A 22,646-nucleotide genomic window follows, 5' to 3' on the forward strand; every position below is an offset into this window, starting at 1 on the left:
AAACATTATGTGAAGGTGAATGTTTCCCAACTGAATGCTAAAAAGTTAATTTATGTGCAGTTCCATCTCAAAGGTCAGATTTTTCTCTGAGAGTTTAGAGGGTTAGTTTTGTGGTCTGTCTTACCACATGAACCTACCAGAGCAAAGACAAATAAATATTCTAGATTAGTACTCTGTGAATAGATGTGGAAGTAGTTTTGTTCTGGTTTGGGTTTTTTTAACTTGCTTAGTTTCAAATAGATACTTGTTTGCAAAATCTTGTAAAGCTAGGATTTTTTTTGATACCCTTAATCTAACTTTAGAACCACGTATGCATCTTAAGGCACTACAACCAAGAGTCTTGATGGCAGTTACTGTTGTCAGTATCATGTCTGAAACTCTACTTCATCCTCTTTACAAATATAAATGAACCCAAAATAACTCCCTGGCTTCTCACATAAGTAAAATATATTTGAAGTTCACATACTCGCTAGTATTCCTTTCCTGAAGGTATTAGACTGCGTAAGAACCAGGGATGAGTGTATGAGCAGTTGCAGCCGCTGGTGGGTGAGTTCCTCTTGCAGCTGTTCATTCCAGGAGTCTCGTTGTGCTGCTGTCTCTTCTTTTTTTCATGTTCTTGTGTCCAAGAATGTTCTCCTGGTACTTGCATGGTATGTACTTCAGCTGTAACTTAATTTCCACTCTAGCGTTTTCATAATCGTGTGCTCTCTGCACAGCATGGGTATTGATAAGCACCTGCTTGGCTAATGGTATTTTAGGGTCTTGGCGTGGTGGTGGCCAGAAAGTTGGAAATAGCTGACAAGGCTGTTTTGTTTTCTTTGGGGAGGCTGTGCTTTGTATGCACATATCACTTGCCAAAGGTATTATTTCACTCAGCATTACCAACCTTTTTTCCATCTTTTTTTTTGTCATAACATGCCAGTTTTGTGCCTTCTTTTGTAGTAGTGAGAATTTTCTTTGAGTGAAAACAGAGATATTCCATATTCAACTAACATGTTAGGTGACAGTTTTAGGCCCATATTAGAAGACTTGGAATTATGACTTCTTCAGCAAATATAGATGTATTCAAAATCTTATTATCTTTAGAGCTTCACGTAATCTGTAGCAGGCTGAATGCAAACTTTAGAGAGGAATCTCTGATTCTGTAGTATTCTGGGCTGGAAACTCTATGGTTCCTTCATTTACACCAATTATTTTTTTACATATATGCAGAATAAATTTTAGTTAAATATCATTATTCCCATTTATATGTAATCAATGACATAGCCCAGTGTTAAATACTTCAGTGTCAGTTTGGGGATATATTGTTGTCATTGAGCTATAAACTCACATATAACACCAACAGCACAGAAATTATCAGACAGTATCCAAAGACTTTGAGTCTTCAGTCCATGGTATAGTTGGGACTTCCCTGTGAGGGTGGTGGAGACCTTCTTGGATTGTGACTAAGTTGATATATGAGACTACTTGACAGCTGCATTTTGTGTACATAAGCATTGGGTCCTTACCTTAACATCTTCATTAAAGCCATCAGTAAGATCTTTATAAGTATGGCCTACGCTTTACTCTTGTAGGAGTTTGTAATTTGCATTGCTACTTGTGAATATAGCTGTTTACTTCTCATGAAGTAAGTGCTGCATGTTGCCTACAGACTGGGAGGATCAGAAAATGGCACTTGAACCAGGTGCTGGAGGGCTTTTCTGGCTGTGAGATGTAGAAACTTTTGTTTTAATTGCAAATCTATTATGGAAAACAACTTAGCCAAAAGGAGAGGTTCAGTGGAAAAATCTGCAAGCAGGCTATACATCCTTGTACATCCTATGTTTAACAGTACTATTGCAGTTTCAGCAACTGCTTCTGTGAAAAAGTTATATTAGAAAAGCATTTCATGTAATATTAGAAGGGGATTAATGCAAATTATGAGCTAGAAATAAGGAAACATCACGTTACCCATCTGCTCTTACCAGACCAAGCAAATGCTTTACAAACCACAGTTTGGTTTTCTGTTCCAGCTCTTCAGATTCCAGTATGTGATTGTTTCTCAACCAGCTTGGATGCTGCTGTACTTTTCCTCTTGATTTTAAGAGGTCAAAAGAAAGAACAAACTATTAAGAATGATCTGAAAAAATCAGAGATGCTAATATGAATATTGGTGGTGTGATTACAAGTAGGAATCTGCCTAACTCAATCTAGTAAAATCTTTGTCCAAACTTTTAATAATTTTTTCCTCTCAGTGGATAGTTTCAAAGACAGAAATTTATTGTTATGTGCAATTTTTGAGCTGTCATTCCAAGTCCATAACTAATAAAACCATAACAACCACTGAAATAATAGTAAAGTTATGTGGATTTGTAGCATTTCAATTGATGAGTAAACCATTCCAGTATACTGGCATTTGGCCATTTTGCTATGTAACAGTGTTTATGAAGTATTGCCGTAGCAACAGATCTGGATGACATTGGGTAGCTGGTTGCTGGTGACTGTTGGAAATAAAACAGACTTTTAGAAACACATGTGTAATGTCTGAAGGTAAAGTAACCCAAAATAAATGCCTGTGCTCTACTGAGAGTGTAGTATGGGGTACATAAAGCCAAAGTCTGACTTACTGACTTGTGAATTTAATCCTTCTGTGAAAGTGTTTCTGTATGGTGAAAACGAAGCCACGCATGCTAGTAATATGTGCAACAGTTGAAATCTGAGAATAAAATAAAGGAAAACTGAGAGAAACTGTATTGCAGATTATTTTAAGCAAAAAATATCAGTTACTTTAAATGCTTTAAGAATTCTAGTACTATAGGAAATACTTCAGGATGTGTTATTTCAGTGGAAAAGCTTTTTGGGGAAAGAGGATACAGTGAAGATTAAAAACTTCACTTGTACTCCTGAAGAACCAGCAAATGAAAAAAGGCATGAGAAGTAGAAGATGAAATTCATTCAAGTGAAGCTGAAACCTGTTTTTTATTAATGGACTTTTATTTAGAACATTATTTCTTGGTTACTAAAGCATTGAGCATTTGTTATATAACATAGCCAAGTTAAAAACTTAACAGAGGGTTTAGATCAATATAGCAAAGTAATATCTTTAGATAGATCTTCAGAAGTCTACCAAAGAAAAGGCCAAACCCCTGGGGAAATATTTTTTCTTCTCTCTGTTCATTGCAGATAATGTTTGTAAGTCCACTTTAAAGACAGAAAAAACCTTTATATATGTTAGTGGGTCATAGGAGAATTTACTCTCATAGTATTACAATGTCGTACCTTCCAACTGAAGTACTACATTGAAGTATACATGAAACACACTTTCAAGACTTAAATGGAACTTTCTGATAGTCTAATAATCAGTTTTTTGGTTGTTGTTTTTAAATTTTATTTTAAAGATAAAAATACAGACATTACCGTAAAGGATAATACAGATGATTTCTGCCTTCGAGATACATTAAGCATTGCATCAACAGACTCCTTTGTTTCCACAGCTGAGGTAAGACTCTTAAAGATTGCTTCTTTAAAGATTCATTGATCTATTTGAACAGTGAACAGAAGAATCTTATTTTTTTGTTAATTATTGTAAGCAGAGTGTATTTCTCTTATGGGGAAAAAAAGGCGGTTTCCTTGCTTAGTTGTAACCAGCTTCCTAGGAATTCTAGTAATTTTAAATTTTTTTTGTGCGTTGGCAGAATGTTTCGCCAACTCCTTCTAAAAAGAAGTTGCTTTTGAAAAATATATCGGATTTTCATGAGTGAAGAATCACCATCAGTTGAGGCTATAGTAGTTCCTTTCACCATGAATTGCATTTTTCTATTCTCTTTTTTTTTTTTTTCCCCCCTATTCCCTTACTCTAATATAAAGATGTATGAAGAAGACTGTCATTTTTGGAGCTGGGTTTTTTTGGAGAGGAAATTATTAGAAATTGACAGCTACCTATTGTAGTACATCCCATGCACAATATAATACACTTCATCTAACTTTCCCTAATCTTCTTGGATAAGACCACAAAGATTACATAAAGAAATAATCTTTGGATAACAGGGCATTGTCTATTAGCTGAAATCTGCTGCAGTTCCCTTGAAGTATCTGAAAGAATTTTATATACAGCGACACCCTTATTTGAGTGAGGAGTATCTCCTTTTACGGTCTCTCAGGAGCTGAAGTGATCTTGAATAGTACTCTTCTCCAAATTACAGGAAAGGCAATTGGTCTCAATAGATACATTCTGTGTTAGATATTGCTATCATATATGCACTACAACCGAGCTACTAAACTCACAGTTGTAAAAAGGGAGAGAATTGCATACACATTCTTTGCAATTATCATTTTGACTGCCTATTGTTCAGTTTCTTTTCCATAACACCAATTGCATTGGTTTAGTAATTCACATTAAATTGTGATTACCTTGATTTAGTACTTCACATTAAGTTGTGATAGTATGCCTAGCATTCATTGCTAACTAAGATTGTGTCTATGGAGACTGGTTACTCTTTCCTGTAAATTAGACAAGACCAAAATTCAAGCTTGCCTCAACTCTGTCAGCTCTGAAGAGGAGCTGTAAACCATTATAGTATGTACACTTCATTTTTTTCTTCTCCCCAATGAACTTTCCTAGTGTTTTTGCAAATATGTGAAGATGGGAATAGTCCATTATGCTCATCTGTGTTGCTTGGCTTAAAAAAAAAAAAAAAAAAAAAAGACACCAAAAAACCCACAATGTATCACCTCAGTGGAATAACCAACCTATCCTGAAGCCAAGTTGTCTCAGTATTTGGGAAAGAAATATTTGAGTCAAAATTGGCAACAGAATTGTCTTTACATATCCTGAAAATATTCTTCACATTTTGATACCTCAAAGCCACTTCTGTCAACTCTTTCTTCCAGAACAAATTTATGAAGACCTTCTCTTTCCAGTTGTTCTAGCCAATAGAACAAGCTCTCCAATCTCCTTTCTCAGATTTAATGAAGAATCTGTTAAAATTCTCAGCTGATAGGAGTCTTGAAGATTAACAAAGCCATAAACAACTTGACGTTTGGTGTTCAAACTGGAACACCATCAAAATTCTGGATTAAATATCAGCCACTAGGCTTAAACTACAGGGTCAGTTAGCTCTCTCCTAGTAGCTACTGGGGCATCACCGTGTGGTGCAGGTAAAATAAAACTGTGAATTGGTCTTCTCTTACGAATAGTGTTACCTTGATGTAAGGTTTTGTCCACCCTCTGGGGGAAAAATGCTTTAAATTTGTACTGCAAATAACTATGGTAATGAGAAGGAGTAATAACTACTTTCCAGTGTATTTCAGCTATTAGTATAGAATAGTAACACTTTGATGTAACTGGATTAGAATTGACATACCAGATTTTTTTATTCTAGATATGATGATGTCAGGTAGCTGCTTCTTGCTTACCTACTTCTTTCATTTTTTTAATTCTTGCACTTGTAAAAAAGTGGAATGTTTTAGGCTAAGAAGTCTGAGGCTTTTCCAGCTTTGGATTTGTCTCAGCTAATGGGCAAATAGGCAGTTGTTCTTTCATCCTGTGCTACCCGATTGCAGTTACAATTTCAGTAACTATCCTAAACTGTGTGCTGATACAAATGTTTAGCAAGTTTTTAAATCTGAAATTCATATATGTGTGTATCCTGCTGTGTGATTTTTATTCCCTGCCCCTCTTCACTGGAATCATTAGTAATTTCATCTGCCAGGAAATTACAAAGTAACATCATTTTTTGTGGTCACATCATGCTACAAGCTGTATGTTGACAGTTATTCATCTTCTACATTGCATCCTGTCCCAAAGAGCAGGACTAAGTATTTTGTGTGACTCCAGTTTCAGAGACTGGAAGCTATTTTCATGTTTCAGTGCTGACACACAGTCAAGTCAGATTTAGTTCACTGCCCTTAGGAGAGACAACAGCAAAGATACAGGGAATTCTGAAATAAGACATAGATAGATGTTTTGATGGAAATTGATAGGGATACTGCTTAGGAGGCAACAAAGATGTTGTGCTGTATTATATTAGGACAAAACATAGGAAGATGGCTTTCAAGAAAAGAACTGTACAAAACTGGGACAGTTGGCAGAGTTTAAATCACATGCCCTTTTGATGAGCTCTACAGGATAGCAGTAGGGTATGCCAGAACTTCATCTTGGCTATGGCTGATAATCAAGAGGATGCTGAGGATCATGCATTTGACAACTTCTCATACAGTATTGTGCCAGTCTGGACACCTACAATACACAGGTGCTGGATCCTTACGAAGATGATTTAGACAGACAGTTGCCATCCCCAAGCCCAGACAGACTTCTGTTCCTAAACACACATAGGCTTTCAGAAGCACTGCAGAAGGGATAGTAAGCACAACCATTTGCCTTAAGTTAATGATAGTATATACTGTGATAAATAATGGTATTTTCTTCCCCATTTGAGACCGTCTGCCATCAGCTTGTGTTTAGTATCCTTTTCATATTCTTGCTATCTCACCTACTGAGTGATCAAAATAGCTACCACCTTTGGCAAGAATACAGCAGTGAGTGTGCCAGATAAAGGTCTCCACCCTCTCTTTCCTGGCTTCTTTTCCATCTTTCCAATAGAAGCTCTTTCCTGCTCTCCCTGACAGTGAGCTTCATCGCTGCCTCTTTTTTGTCAGTGCACATGCATTTATCATGTCTTATTTTCATATCTTGACTAGAACTGAATCTGTAGTTCTATTATCAAATACACTTTGCTTGCTTTATTAAAATGTTGACTTAGTCCAAAGCTTAGGAGATTTTTTTACACTTGTGAATAAAGCCTTAGCTGCTCTTTTTTAATCAGTAATTTCTGTACAAAGGTTGTCTTTTTCTCAGTTCAAATCTATGAAAACAAAGCAGTGCAGGAAGGAACAGGCTTTGACAACAGGGAAAGAACACCAGTTTCTGTATGCCTGTAATTATTTGTATATGGCATCCAAACCTTCAGAGTGACTGAAATTGAGTTTTAGATTGAGAAAATGCTCAAAAAGAGCCCTGTCACTGAAAGGTAGGGTTACCTTTTTCCTGGTTTCCAGATAGATATTTTATTCCTTTCCTGAAATACGGAATACCAGAGGGAATAATGTTGACAAGTAACAGTAAGGTGTATTCCTACAGCATTTATAAGTGGGATATTAGGTTTGGGGTTTTTTTCCTGTTTCACCACAAAAATCAGAGAGGTGCCTTCCTGTGTTCTGACTGCCTTCAGACGTGTGACGATAATCACTGCTAATCTGATGATCTTCTCAGGCCATATTGTTCTCATCCTGGTCACTTCACCCATGTTCATGTCATCAGTCCAGTTTGATGTAGACTATTGTCTTACCTCAAAAACAAATGTAGTATAGCAGTCCTGTAGACTAGCATGCCCTGGGTAGCAAATTATAAGGAGCTCCCTATTCTGACAACTTTAATGTGTGCCTCATATTTATAGTCTTAAAACATGGAGAAAGAGAGGAAATAATTAATGGCTGAAGTCTTTCATTCTGCTAACAGTAATATTATTTCTTTGAAGAACCTGTACCTGAAGTACTGCTAACCTCTGCCTACTACTTTGGGCATGGTGTCCAGTGAAGCACATTATCCAGTAATAAAACTTCTCTATTCATATCACCATCAGAAGCTTTCCACCTCCCAATAAATGTCAGTGGTGTTGTAGGCAATGGGAAAGTTCTGTTCCACTTTGAAACACTTCCTGTTCCTATGTCTTTTCTAATAAATTCCTCAAACTTCATGCTTCATTTGTGTTGGGTTTTTTGTGGCTTTTCTTTCCATTATTTGCCTTACACATCCTAGTAGATGTAGCCCCAGTTAAAAAGATTCCATTGTGGGGAAAAGTTTTCCATGTGGCAATGAAGAGTAGTCAATGGGAGCCAGATTCCGTTGATTCCTTCCAAGGACAACTGTGGTTGCTTACTGTGTGGCTATGAATAGGAAAACTTAGGCCAACAAGTCATTAAATGGTGCTCTAAAAGCTTTAAAAATAATAATTAAAAAATCTGGGGTTGATCCTTGTCCTCTAACAGAAACCTTAGCTATGTATGATATTTGCATAGAGTATTAAATGTTTTCACTTCTAGGACAAGGAGGAGTTTCGTCTAATAGCCAGTGTGTTCCTATATACTGACTGCTAATACTATACAGTTTTTAATTCTTAGGAAATATATGTAAGATTTGTTACAAATCCCATATATTAGCACTGAACTAATTTTTGTACCATAATACCTCCATGTAGGTATTATGTAGGCAAAAATCTATATACCAGACACAGAACGTAGCCTTGGGATTATTCTGCTCGGCAAGGAGTAGTACTACCACTGATGCACACAACACAGTGCATTCACATTCGTCATTATGCTTAAAAGTAATAAAGTTGCAACAATTATTCTGATAAAATCATATTCTGAATGTGTGTTTTCTTCAAAGAAAATGTATCAGGTGTTTTATAATATATACGAGTAAGTATAGAAGGAGTTCCTGAAAATACATGAACTTCTTTCCTGTTTTCTTCCAGGTATTAGGAAGAATGTACCACTTTATCATTTCAGTTTGTTAAAGTACCATCTCAAATGTTTTAGTTGGTAATCACCATCACATCTTCTGACTCCCAAAACATGTTTCACGCTCATCCTGCAGCTACTTACATCTTTAAAAAAAAATATTTTAAAAGATAAAAATATCCAGAGGAAGAGATCATCATCAACCTTTTTAATATAGGATAAGCAGAGTTTCTCAGAATTTAAGGAATGCTGACTGTGCCAGTAAATTGACCTTTTTATTAGGGGAAGCAAGCAAGAATTCTTAAAAGGTCTAGCATTTTTTATTTTTGTTACGTTCATGCAGGTGATTATTTTGGTAGTCAACAAGGTCTTGCTGCGCAGTTGAGAATTTTTTCTATCTATTAAAACACAACTTGGTGGTGGCAAATAAGAGTACTGAGTCAGTACATTAGACTGAAGCAGTCAGGGAATCCCAGGCTTAAAAACTACTGCAAGTTCTAGAGGTTTGATGCTCTACAACAAGAGTTTCAGCATCTCTTTACTAGCAGATGCAGCCTCAAAGCTGATCTGTGTAGAGAAAACCGATTAGCATCTGAACAAAAATAATCCATGGTGTAATCTTCAGAGGCTGCTTTGCAGCACTGTGTGTAGAAACACCAGTTATCACTACAAGCTTTGGAGTTTTGAAGGTGTGTATATATTATTTCAGCATAATGATGTTAGGTATCCAGTGCAGGTCATCATAAATGTCCAGTGCAGTGGTCATCAACAACAATGGATAGAAGTAAAGCATTACAAGATTAGATTGCTGCTATAGGGTGATTCATCTTTTTATCTCTTCTTTGTCTGCATTTTCATATTCTTCTTCATGTAACTCCACATGACACTGAGGAAATAGCAGACATTTAGGGGCTGGCATGTCAGGTCCATCATCACAGGCCTCTGCGTTACAACTGCCAGCACTTTTGGCAGCTGTGCATGGAGTACTTTTTCATCCTCAGTGGTCTGTTAAGGGTTTCAAAATGGCAGTGGCTATGCAAAAACTGTTCATATGGAGTGGCAAGAAAGGACTTGAGCTTTCAAGAGTCCAACTTGTGATGTCAAGATGTGGGGTGCTGGGGCCTTCTGCTAACTTCTGATAAATACCGAACCACTGTTGAGGAAAAATACATGGTGCATAGGGGTACGTAGTGGGGTAAAAAGCAGGTGTACTTAAATACATATCATAAATGCATGCCAATCACATAAGGTAGTTATAGTGAACCATCTCATTTAAAACTAACCTTTCTCTCCGCTTTTTTCCTCAAAGGTAACAAGTCTTTGGACTTTTACAACAAAGAATTAGTTTTCCTTTTGATGTCAGCCTGAGTTCTTATCTAGAAAATGTTCTGTACTCTGCATGTTAAACATTGTATATGATTTGTCCATTTTTCTAATAGCTGAACTCTGCTATGTTAGAAACTTGGATGCGTGTTCAGAGCATCTTCCCCTAATTTTATTTTGAACCAGGATGTTTACATAGGCAAGCTTTCACTTATTTAATCTCAAAAAGAATGGCCATTACTGAATCTTTGCAAGACCATTTAAAATATAATACCGTATGTTACATATATATACATATTTGTATTGTTTACATCTGCTTATAAAATATTTATATATAAATATATTTTTAAATACTAGAAAGCATCAAAAGAAAATCCATGATGACTCCAGGAGCATTACGATGCAGCATCAGAGCTTGTCTGGAAATCACCTTTTCTAGTTAAACTTAGAGGTCATTTTAGTTTCTGGTTTTCAGTTTGTTTTGGTTTTTTCTCCTCTCTTCTTTTTGCATGCTAAGAGAAGTCAGTGATAGAGGAATTTGCACCCCCTTTCCAAATGTTGGTTGGAACTGACTCCAATCTGTAATCAAAACCATCTTCTCAGCGGAAGAATACCCTTCTCTCCTGCTTAGTAGCTGGTTGATTAAACTGCTTTCTTCATTTGAGCTCAATAATATGCATTACAACAGTAACACAGCAATTTTATTTCATCTGCTAGCATGAGAGGAAGTTTAAAAAAAAACGGGCTTAATATTATCAAAGGCCTCACCCAACTCCCAGATTTGATGCTAATTTTTTCTATATCAGATTCTATGCTAATCTGTAACCACAAAGGCTATGATCTGGCATCTTCACGTGTTAAAGATATTACCATCTCAGGCTTGCTGGCAGCAGATGGCGATTACCTGCATCTACCTGGAGAAATCACATGAGTCCTAATTCACATGAGTCAGTCAGTTTGCCTAAGTATCTGAAGAAGGTGATTTGCCTGAAGTTCACTAGAGAAAACTAATATAATCCCTTTTACCACAGAAATTATAACCTCCAGGAGAGGGGTTGCTGTTTACAAAGTGCATATGTGTTCACAACCCATTTCTTCTCATGCTTTGCAAATGAAATAAAGTAAATGGAATGTTTTATGGCTTCAGTAATAGCTGGATCAGGTAAGAAATAAATTGGTATACTTATTTGTGTTCTATTTTGGTCATTATTTTGGAAAATATGTATATATTGTTCCACAGCTAATACTTTCTTAATCAAAATATAGAAAACCAAATTCTGGAGTAAAGATTTTTCACTTTTTCTTGTGCATACCTGTTCTAACTATTACACTATATATACATGTGTGTGTATATGTGTGTGTATGTGTCTGTATGTGTATTGATTTCTTTCAGATGAAAGAAATAAATATATTCCTGTTTCTTCCAGTTGGTTATATTATTCCTTCTTATATATTTTCAGTTCAAAGCTGTGTGGCTTCCTTTGTTTAATAAGAACACAAATTTTTAGGTGGGGTTTTTGAATTGTCAGATACAAAACACAGTTTGGTGCTATGATTAATACTGTTAAATTTTGGTCTTAATAGCTGTAAATCTTTTTTAGGAAGTCAGCATATTCTACTCTGTTCTTCCAAGCAAAACAGCTGATAAACAAATACATACTTTTAAAATGGAAATACTTTCAAGCTAGATGAATTCTGAAAGTGTACATTGCTCACAACATTTTGTTGACCTTAAAACTTTTATTTCTTTACTTATTCCCTATCGTCTTGTCATTTGAGTCTCAATTCGAGAACTATAGAAATCTGTATAGGAATAGAGAATTTTTTAAAATTTTTTAACTCAAAAAAATCAATTTAAAATGGAACCTGACAATTTTATGAACTTAATTATATGTATTTGCTTACAGTAAAAGAATACTGGTATGAGTGATTCAAATCATCAGTGTAAGTTCCAACAAATATATACTATCTAAACAGTATGTGATGCTTGTCAGAACACCAACCCCGTACTGAAATCTCTTACTGATCATCTTATTGGTGTGCTTTAATGTTTACATGAACAAAAATAGGTATTGGCACATGATAATATTCTTCCCTTTAGCAGGCAAGTCTTCTTGGCCAAATTATGGTTGCTGTAATTGGCTCAACTAAAGTCTGTGGAGAAGACACAGTGGAAGCATAGTTCTTAATGTTGTTATGAAGGCTCATACCAGCACTTGCCTGTAGGTCTTCAGTGGCAGGAAAAGCTTTTCAGCATATATTTACTTAAAAATTTGAATGGAAGTTTAACATAAAGTTATATTTTAATATGATTTTTTTAAATTATCTAAGATATAGGGTAACTAATTTTATATAGTTCAATTACTGTGAGAATTATTTTCTAAAGATGTTTCTAGGCTCTGTTTTTATAGCCTAGAAGCACATGTTTGTTTCCCCCACGCAAGATATTAAAAAAAAGAAAAAATTGATTGAAAAAAAAGTTAGAATTCATTTTCTGGTCATTAACTAAACCAAAGGATGTGTAAGCCTCTGATTTTTTTTTTTTTTTCTGGATCATTAATAATATGATGTAATGTTTGTCGTGGAAATTGTAGCTAGCCATTGTTTTGTGGATTAAATATGATACCCTGTAAACAAGAGTTCTCTGTGTTATTCATGTGCTTTGATTTCTTAATCTGTTTTGGGTTTTTTTTCTCTAAAAATGTCTATGAGTTCACGTTAATTTATGTAATAACCACAAAATTAAAACTGCAGATAATTAAAATTTTTGGGAGCTGGTAGTAAAATGCTGGATGCTCATACTTCATACAATATGCTTTGGTAACGAGCAGACATTTACCAGCAAAACAAAAACAAGGGTGGGAGGATGTTACTATTTCCAGCTTCCTAAAGATTTGCATGATGCAATCATTCTGTACTCTGTATCCTGACATTTTTTTTTAACAGCTTTGAGACCCTTTAGATTTAACTAGGCAAATTAAAAAACTTAACTAGGCAAATTAAAAACAAAACTAAGACTGCCTCCATTGTATTAATTAAACATTTGAATCTTGAAACCTGAAACTGTAGCTTTCAGATTTTAAAAGCTAGAAAGTAAGTCTTGTTAATAGTGTGGTGTTTCTCTTCTGTTTACTAGTTGAGTGTTGTGCCTTTGTTTTAAGCAGATGCAGAAAAGGATACATCTTTCAGTAGAATATGAGGAAAACTGCTTTAATTTGGTTTATCTTTACAAAAATTATGTTAGCGAGTTCTTTAATTAACTTAAAAGAAAATATTTTTCAGCTTACGGAGCACAGAGAGATTCGTAATACGTATGGTCTAGATTCCCTTTGCCATTGCCCATTGTATGAAGAAGCGATGCACCTAGCAGAAGAAGGCAAAATTTATTCACGAGTGTTAAGGTACTGATTTATGTCTACTTAATTATTTCCAAGAAAAGCAAGAATTGAAGTTAAATATTCTATATAGAACTGTTTTTTAGAAGCTACTTGTACTAGTTGTTTTTTCTAGGAATTAGACTTAGGTGAATTTTCTTGTGCTTTTTTTAATGGTCTTTGAAAACTTTTCTATTTTTTATAGGACTGAAATGTTTGAATGCCTAGGAGACAGTGACTTCCTTGCTAAGCTTCATTGTATTCGACAAGCTTTTCAGGTAAATAGTAAGGAGAGTGATTGCCTGGTTAAGCCTAAAGTATGTGTCATTGAAACTATCAATGCTCTACCTGTGCAAGCATTTTCATAGCATGTTCTGTAATTAAATATTTCCTTGTTGCTTTTACATTTCTGTAATTTGAAAATGGGACATATTTGCAGAGGAGTCCCAATTTTGTGATTAGCTTTGGAACCTTTGCACTGAAAGCTTATTAGGAACTTGCCTACTATACTAGTGGTTATAACTATGTTAAATTTGATTGAAGTGTTTAAGGTCACTTAGTATAACCTGTGAATGAATATGTCTATATTTTCTGAAACCTTTTCTAGGTAATTCTTTCAGAAACAGCAAACAGAGTATTTCTTGCTGAAAGTGGAAGAAAAATTTTGTCTGCTTTAATTGTGAGAGCACGAAAGGTAAAAGCCTTTTTTAACTAATGTTTTACTGTTAATGTTACTTCTACCAGAATTCACTTTGCACTGTAAATAAACCATCTCTCTTGTTATGTTTGCTTGATAGTCATTGCTTTTACTTTACAGAATCCAAAGAAATTTGAAGATGTCTTTGATGAAATGATACATTTTTTGGAACAAACGGATCACTGGGATAATACTGAAATGGAACTTGCTGCTAGAGGAGTGAGTCTGAATTTCTGAAAAGTGCTTTTACCCTTAATTATGCAAACTGTAGCATCTAAAAATAAATTTTTACAGTTCAGAACTGTGGGAAAGGCAACTCTTTTTTTGTTTACACTGCTGATTTAGAGAAATGGCATCCTCCACTGCAGTTTAGTACCAGAAAGCACATAATATTTTTTTTAACTTCTCCTTTACTGACAAAGTGTCTTTAATAGTCATTAAAAACAATTACACATCTGCATGTTAATACAGAGTTAGAATATGGTGCATGCTGAATTCCACTGCTGAAAGAGAAACTAGGTTACTTAGACCATGTTCTGATTTAATATAGGTGAAAAACCTGAATTTTTATGATGTTGTTCTGGACTTCATATTAATGGATTCATTTGAAGATTTAGAAAATCCACCAATATCTATACAGAATGTAGTAAATAACCGCTGGCTAAATTCCTCTTTTAAAGAAACGGTAAGTATTTATGTGTAATTTTCATAATCGTTGTTCTGTAGTACATTACAATAAGTAAATATAACATTGGTGTCAGCATTCTGATATAAAACTTCTGTATATGCTGAAACTGTTCTTCCAGTGATCTGTGCTTTATATTTTTAAAGCACAATATAAAAACAAGAATAAATCAAACTGCAGGATAAAGACAGTGTGTATTTCCTTGATAACAGCATTTTGAAGCAAAGAAACTACACCGTCCATCGCTGTAAAATCTAACTCAGCTTCCAGTACAACTGAATATGTACCTGAAATATTCCTCAGAAAAAATAAACAGATTTTATTACCAGGTTTTTCAAGATAGCAATTAAAAAAGCTACAAGCCCGGGCCCAAAATATATGGAATGATTGAATGTATTGGAGAAAATACTTTAACTTGTTTGTCCTGCAAAAATGAGTTTTCTCTGAGGAAGCAGAATTTTAGAAGGGAACTTTCTGTTAGCCACATCTTAGATATTAGATACAGGTTTTTGTTCATATACCAGAGTTTTAGCAATAAGGCACAAAGTTGCAAGCAAACAAAAGTACGTAAATATAATACAGGCATTCAAATGTTGATAACATTTCAACTTTTTCAGATGTGCCTGTTTATTTGTGAGATAGATCTCATCCCTCTGCTACAGACATACAGGCTACTGCCACGGTCAGCTGGTAGAGCTACTACTGCCATTTCTTTCATTTATATCTATAAACTGCCAGTTTTCCTTTTATTTTTGTCTTTCAATTGAAATATTCCCTCTAGAGGGAAAAAAAAAAAGGTAACCTGCACATATTTATTTTTGTAGTTATGTGATAACATTCTGGTTTGTGAGTAGTAAATGATCTTGCAGTACTGAAGGAGAATTAGATGAAGATAGTTACAGGCTATGAGGGGAAAAAGCCTAGTACTGATATTGGTATATTGTATTTCACAGGTCCATATTTGGACAAAACTCCCTAGCTGAATCTGAAGCTATTGCAGGAATGTTTTTGCTAAAATGAAAAAGGACATTTCAATGTGTTCACATACTACTTAATATCTAAAATAGTTACTTATGTCTGAGCACACACTTTGGTATATAAGAGTGGTCCTCAGTTAAACCCAGTGAATGTTGCTAACTGTTGCAACTGTAAAATCAGTCAAGGATGCCAAATCACATTTGAATTAAACTAAAGAAAATGTTGCAAAGTTAGATCTGAAAATAACAAATATGAACTACATATAAAACTAGTTATTTGTATCAGCTGATATTTTATAGTCTTAAACATAGTGTTATCACATTGAAACTGAAGAAAATATATACCCCCAAAATACAGAAATACAGTATTCTGCAGATCACTTCTTTTGAGATGAAAACTGATTTCTCTTATAGTGAAGTTACAGAGGATTTGGGGCTTTTTTTTTTTTTTTTTTTTTTTTTTTTTTTAACATTTAGGCTGTGGCTTCAAGCTGTTGGTCAGTACTGAAGCAGAAAAGACAGCAAATGAAGGTAAGTCACCTAAGTTGCCTTGCAAATTATGTGGACCAAAATTACTGATCAGCTCCTAAGAATTTGAAGTTCTGTTTGTAGGTTTGGCAAAACAAATTACAGATCAACCCATAATCCTGTAATCATGTTAGTTTAGACAAGAGGCTGCTAATTGTAGAATTTTAGCTCATGGGGCCCTAACACCAGTTTTTTAGCAAAAAGTCTTAGCTGAAGTATTTTTCAACCAAGTTTAGGTCCCTTCAGCAGTGGTGACAGTAATTTCTCTGACTTATGGCCCCACACATGTACCTCGGATTTTTGCGGACCAAGGTCATCAATCTTGTATCTCACCTGCTTACGCTACGTCTCCCTGCATCATCTCCACACCTAAATAAAATTCAGTCCTGTCCCTTTACCTACCTGAAGTACTATCTTCCTTGCCAGTGACAGGAACTCTATTGCAGCCTCCCTCAGCCCCCTTCCACATCCTGAGCTCTCAGTGAAGGAACTCTGCAGGTTTCGAAGTAGAACTCCTCTGCGCCAGCAGCTCCTTACTTCGACCTTTGGAGGATTTTACTAGACCTAGGAGGCAAATGCCCCACCTCTGTGATAGCCAGTCCAACAGCAGAGTTGAGGCTTGCTGCAGGACACCCCTAGTCATTAGAAGTGGTTTTGCCTACATCAGGTGAGGAACCTCTGCTCAGGTGATTGGCACTGACACCTTTCTCTGATTCTAAGAATAGCTATTTACGTGACTCCTAACTGCTAAAGACGTATTTAATCATAAAAAAAGTAGCTTCAAGTGGCAGTTGGTATTTTGTAAAAGGTCCTCAGCTACCATTATGTCTTAAGATATGAGATGTTGCATCCCTTTATGTGTGTATATATATATTATATTTTATATGAATAGATCTTTTCTACACTAGTTTTATATAAAGGGATTATATCTCCAAAATAGATGTCTTAGTAACCTATTATCTTCATCATTATTGCACTGCACAACTACCTTACTCTGTAGTTCCTTTGTATACCAAAGGCTCAATATTTTAAGTTTGTAAATGTGTGAGTAACTTTACTCCTTGGGCCTAGTTCATCAGTGCTGCTGGAGTCATTCAGAAGTGGATAAAGTGAAGCACCATGGAAGTCTTTGTAAGGGAGAGAACTTAAATTTACTTACAGACAGTTCTTTATGTGGTATTTTATGTTTTACTTTATGATTAATTTCTATTTTTATTAGTTTATAAATTAGCTGATGTAAAATTATAAATATATGAGTATATAAAATAAACTGTACATTCATATATGACATAAATTTATACTATATTTTTTGAGTGCCTCTAGGTTGTAAAAGTAACAACAGGATGGACATTCACAGATACTTCATGTTTTTCTTTAGACTTAAACATGGATTCTTGTAAGGTGTACATTTTTTCCAGTCAGAACTGCAGTTTGCTTACCTTTTTGCAGGTTTCAGCTATACATAGTGTATAGGGGCTTAAACAGGAATAACTGAATAAAATTATCTCATCCGTTGTATGGGAGTCAGAGTAGATTGTTCACGATCTTTCTGGGCTTACGCCTATTAATCTTAAAATATTTAAAATACAAAGGTACCACTGAAGTAAAAACTTTTTCTAAAAAATCATGACACTTGGTTGGCACAGTTGCCCTATAACTTAAAGGAGTTGAAGTTACTACAGCCCTGAAATAGTAGGTGTTTTAGGCTTTTCTGAAGACTTAATTTTATATAATAGAGATTTATACTAAATTTACTGTGTAACTTTTGTCTACAATTTTTACATCACTAGGTGCCTGATGGATTTTTTGCACATTTCTATGCTATATGTGAACATATCAGCCCTGTTTTGGCGTGGGGCTTCTTGGGGCCTAGAAATTCCCTTTATGACCTATGCTGCTTCTTCAAGGTTTGCAACTTTTTTTTTAATTACCACTTATCTTCATTTTTAAAAAAATCTTCCAGATTAAAAGAAATTAGGATCTTATTTATAGGCATACATTTGCATTTTCCTAAGTTTAAGACTAATAGTAAGAAACCACGAAAATAAATATTTTCATATTAAAATTTTTTTTAAAGCCTAGAACTGTTTTGCAAGGTCTATTTTAGTGCACTTTTACCTCAGTACCAAAAGAATACATAAATGGATGTTTTTAGGAAACATGTAAAAGAAATAGCTAACATTGCATACTTTTTTTCTTCTTGTAAGTGAATACAGGTTTTTCCTTTTTTTTCCCTACTAGGATCAAGTGCTTTTCTTCCTCAAAGACATTTTTGATTTTGAAAAGGTGAGATACTCAACTATGGAGAGTTTGGCTGAAGATCTTATGCAACTATTAATCCGACACACTGAACTTTTAATGGCCTATCTTGGAGCAGATTCACTGAGACATGTCAGTGCTTGCGTAAGTGGTCATGGGCATGTCATGACCAGTGGGCTTTTAGAAGCAAAAGTACAGTAAGCTTGAAATCCATGACAAACGAGATGGGAGTGCACTTTGATGTACTCCTTCGCACCTTTTTCTCTAACGCCGAAGCTATCATTGCTGTTACTGAGCAAGCGTCTGAAAACGTATCATGTCGCTAAGTATGGAAGAGGACTCAGGGAGGTTAAATGTACATCTGTGAGAAGAACTGGTGAGCATATTACTGTATTTACCTAAATTAATTTTGCAGCTCAGCTGTCACTGTATTTATACTTAATGTATCCCAAAGCTTTTTTCCGTAATGTTTGGGTAAAGTTTATTTATGAAATACTGTACTTTTGCACAGATAATTTGTAAGTGAAGCTGATGGAGTTGTTTCCTTTAAAGGCTTATAGTACAGAATGTTCATTACAGAGTCTCCAAATCATTGTGTGTCTAGATCTAGAAGGTGTTTTGACTGGGGTATATGCAGTCTCTGATTCATGTGAACATGCAATAAAGTAATCGCACTCACAAAACTGAAGATGTTGCCACTGCCATGAAATTACATTTGTGTGGGTGTAAGCAGTCATTTTGTACTACAGTGTAAAAAAGCGATGCAGGAAATGCAGGCACCTTTTGGGCAGGAATGACTTCCAGTATGTATTTTTTACTTTATTTTGTTTTAAAATGTCTAAACATCATCAAGGTGGTTGAAAGCACTTACTTATATTCGAAAAGCTATGCTAGCTTCACCAATTAATTTAAAACTTTTCCTTTTTCTCAAACTCTTACTACTTTATGTAGTGGTGGTAAAGAAACCAATACCATTCTCAGTTCATATGTAGCATTTCAAAATATATTTTTACATAAAGATGTATGATGAGATTTGTTAATCATGAAACAGAAATGAAGGTGGTGTTTTATAATTTAAGAGCATTTCTGTCTTCCCCCCTTCCTTGTAGGAAGTCAGGTGTCTATTTAAGAGGAAATTTAAGCAATTGTGGCCATCTATGTGCAATGCAAAACTGTGGCTCAGGATATGGAATCCTGAGCTTTAGACAGGAGCACAGCACAGTAAGAGGGCATGAGGGAATTTGCAGTAATGTTTTTTTTCTGTGCTAGAAGTAATCAGTAAGGATGATCTATAATCTTTGAATGTGTGTAAACTGAAACAATGTTTCATAGTTAGCTTAGGCTCTTAAACTACATTTATATATGCTTTGCCACCCAAAGCCTGCCCACAGGAATCTATCCTGTGTCAAGTAATATCAAGTAAGGATGGAGTAATTCTAAATAGTCAGATACTTGAGAAGCATGCTGTTCAAATCTAGCATATTGAAACAAACTTCAATTAGAAATATTTCAACTTTTGTTGCAAACACAACCCAAAATGATGATACTAGAAAAGGAGGGCCTGTGTAGTTCCGTAGATTTTACTGAAGCTGACATTTTTCTCCTTTGTTGTACGCATTTGATAAATATAAAAATTATGAAAATGTGTCATATGACTTCTGTGAAATGCCAACTGATTATAGGTTATTAAAAAAAGTATACTTCTGTGTGTAATAGAACAGAAATCCCAAATGCTGCTGTTGGCCTATTTCCACCATTCAAGTCACTGGACTTGGCACCATGCTCCATGCGCAAAGTGTATCTTCAGCGTCGGAATGTGACTTTTTTTCACCCATCTTGCTTAGCTTAAACATACTTATCTGCTCAAAAGTATCTGTATTTTGGCAGCTTTTTGCAAGTCTGTGAATGAAATTATATGGAACAGTAAGGTGTCTTGTTGGGTTCAGAATCAATAGGAATAGCTGGAAATAGAAGTAACAGAGTAAATGGCATATCCACAGCAGATATACTACCTAGAGGTTGCAGTGTGTCAAAGGAAACTGTCTGCTGTGGTTTGCCTGGTCTAATAAAATGATATAAAGAAAATTACACCTTAACATTCATCACAGAAAGACAGAAATGTACTTTTTCACAGAAGTAAATGTATATTGAAGTGAGCCATTTTCATATTATTTATAAAAAGCTTCTGAAGAAAGTGCAACAGCATGGCACATGAGATTATAAATGTTTCCAGATAATTTAAAAGTTGGTCTTCTGTCAAAACAGAAAGGATTTTTTTAAACAGAAGAATGAAAAAGGTCTAATGAAGCACCAAAATGTTTCGAAAATGGGGAAGATGTTTAAGCCTGATAATATCTGGCTTAAACAAATGTATCCCTTTAAATCCAGAGCACTTCCATGCACTCGTACAGCTCTCAAAAGTCCATAGAATCGGGTTGGCAATTGAACTGATGTATTTCCCATCCGAAATAAGAATTACAGTATCTCGTTGGTGTAAGATACCACCAACAAATATTTGATTCAGAAACAGTTAAGAAAGGAAGAAGGAAAGAGAGAGGGAGGAAGGAAGGGAGAAAAAGAGAGAAGAAGAGGGAAATGTGCAGGTACATGTGGGGTAGGCTTTTGATCACCTCTGGGTCTTTTTGGACCTTTTCCCAAAAAGCATTCATATATTCTGTCCTTCCTAACTCCAGAGACAGAGATATAAATTTAAATGGGAGATAGCTGTCTTCTTGTAACACAGAACTGTAATCAGTTCTTTCATAACCTAAGGTTTATACACCTTAGTTTGAAGTCATCTAAGGAGTATCTGTTGATAACCAGCCGTATGGCTCAAGAATGTCAAAGGTCCACCATCTTTGACAACGCGAGTGCCAGAGCTGCACCAGAGCAATGACAGTATGATGCAATTCTACTTCAGTGAATTCATAATCAAAATCAGAATTTAGTTTATAATCTCCAAATTTTAAAAACAGTTTGGAATGCCACTTTCCATGCTAATCAGACCAAGCTAAATTTAAAAGCCATCCTCTGCTGCCATAACTGTACTCCTGAAATTGGAAATGTTGAATGTGTAGGGATTATGCAAGATTCAAATATTTATATCATTTGTAATTTAGCTGTAATAATAATCTCATTTTTAATGTGTTCTTAATGATTATTATACTTCACTTTTGTAGTCTTTGGTTTATATCAAACTAAACGTGTCAAATCAAGTGTCAGAGTAAGCGTATTTGTGAACTTTCTATTGCCTAAATGAACTGCAGCTGTGTATATTAAATAAAATATTTCAGTGAAACAACTGTTGCTCATATAACTGTATTGAAGTCTTGAATTTGCACAACTCTTGAAATCTAATGCAAAATTATTTAATATGGCAGGAGTTTTGAGACCAGTTAGTCATCTTGAAATTGGCAGTCGCTCCCTGAAATCCAACAAAAAACAGCTATTACGAAATTTGTTATATACATGGGAAAAAAAATGAAATGGGAACATCTTTTGAGCTGTCTACTTTAAACTGATTTTGTCAACCTGTTTAATTTTGCTTCTATTAAATGGTCCACAGCATTGATAAATTTTCAACACATAGGCCAGTGAATCTCCAAAAAGCCAGATATTGCTGTTTCTAGTCTTGGAAGTCACAAAGTGATTTGGCTGGACACCTTAATGAATGAAGAAACCCCCAACCTCGGGCTGGCTGTCGTGGCTTGCAGGCATGACGCAGGCGAAGCAGATGTAAGTGGTGTGACACGGGCCGTGGGGGGGCAGCGGGCCCGATCCCTGCTGATGGTTCTCACCAGAATGGTTCAGTTGCATTCATCTCTCTGTGCCTGTTGCCTCTTTTCTTGCTTTTAGGAGATGAGTTTTTTCAGGATTATTTCCAAACCAAACTGCTACAGTGAGCTCCAGTTGTGGAATAAGACTTCTTTTGTGGGGTAATATAAATCATGAAACAAAGAATATAAAGTGTCTAATCCTTACTGCTGTAGAAGGGCAATGTATATATGCTTTGATCTGCCCGAATTTGGTTATATGTGTTATATATGTGTTATGTATGTGTTTATCTGCTGAAAACTGTTATTTTACTGAGAGTTGAAAGCTGAAATCTTGTGCCTTTGCTTCAGAAATATGAGTGCAGTGCTTTTGAGGGTGGTACTGGGGCAAAGTTCTGCACTGTCCTTCAACAAACAGATTTTATGTTTTGACTTTGCTAGCCGTTGCTCAGATTTGCAAAGCCTAAGGTCATGTGGTTATCATCCTAATATTTATAATCCAGCTGAAAGTTGGGCTCCAGTGCGGCAGAC

At 35.3% G+C, this 22,646-nt stretch overlaps 1 protein-coding gene across 1 annotated transcript in view; it reads left to right on the forward strand.

Moving 5' to 3' along the window:
* The window catches only part of MIGA1 (mitoguardin 1), a 44,582-nt gene extending 22,939 nt beyond the window's left edge, over positions 1-21,643 (forward strand). The window contains exons 7-15 of the mRNA XM_074832341.1: positions 3,378-3,478; positions 13,105-13,223; positions 13,402-13,474; positions 13,804-13,890; positions 14,014-14,112; positions 14,444-14,578; positions 16,033-16,086; positions 17,874-17,990; positions 18,325-21,643. Coding sequence (XP_074688442.1) covers positions 3,378-3,478; positions 13,105-13,223; positions 13,402-13,474; positions 13,804-13,890; positions 14,014-14,112; positions 14,444-14,578; positions 16,033-16,086; positions 17,874-17,990; positions 18,325-18,543 — 1,004 coding nt within the window. The 3' untranslated portion in view covers positions 18,544-21,643. The remainder of the gene's footprint in view (positions 1-3,377; positions 3,479-13,104; positions 13,224-13,401; positions 13,475-13,803; positions 13,891-14,013; positions 14,113-14,443; positions 14,579-16,032; positions 16,087-17,873; positions 17,991-18,324) is intronic.
* Positions 21,644-22,646: the final 1,003 nt, after the last annotated feature.

This window comes from Strix aluco, chromosome 8, assembly GCF_031877795.1.
Source record: "Strix aluco isolate bStrAlu1 chromosome 8, bStrAlu1.hap1, whole genome shotgun sequence".
NCBI lineage: Eukaryota > Metazoa > Chordata > Aves > Strigiformes > Strigidae > Strix > Strix aluco.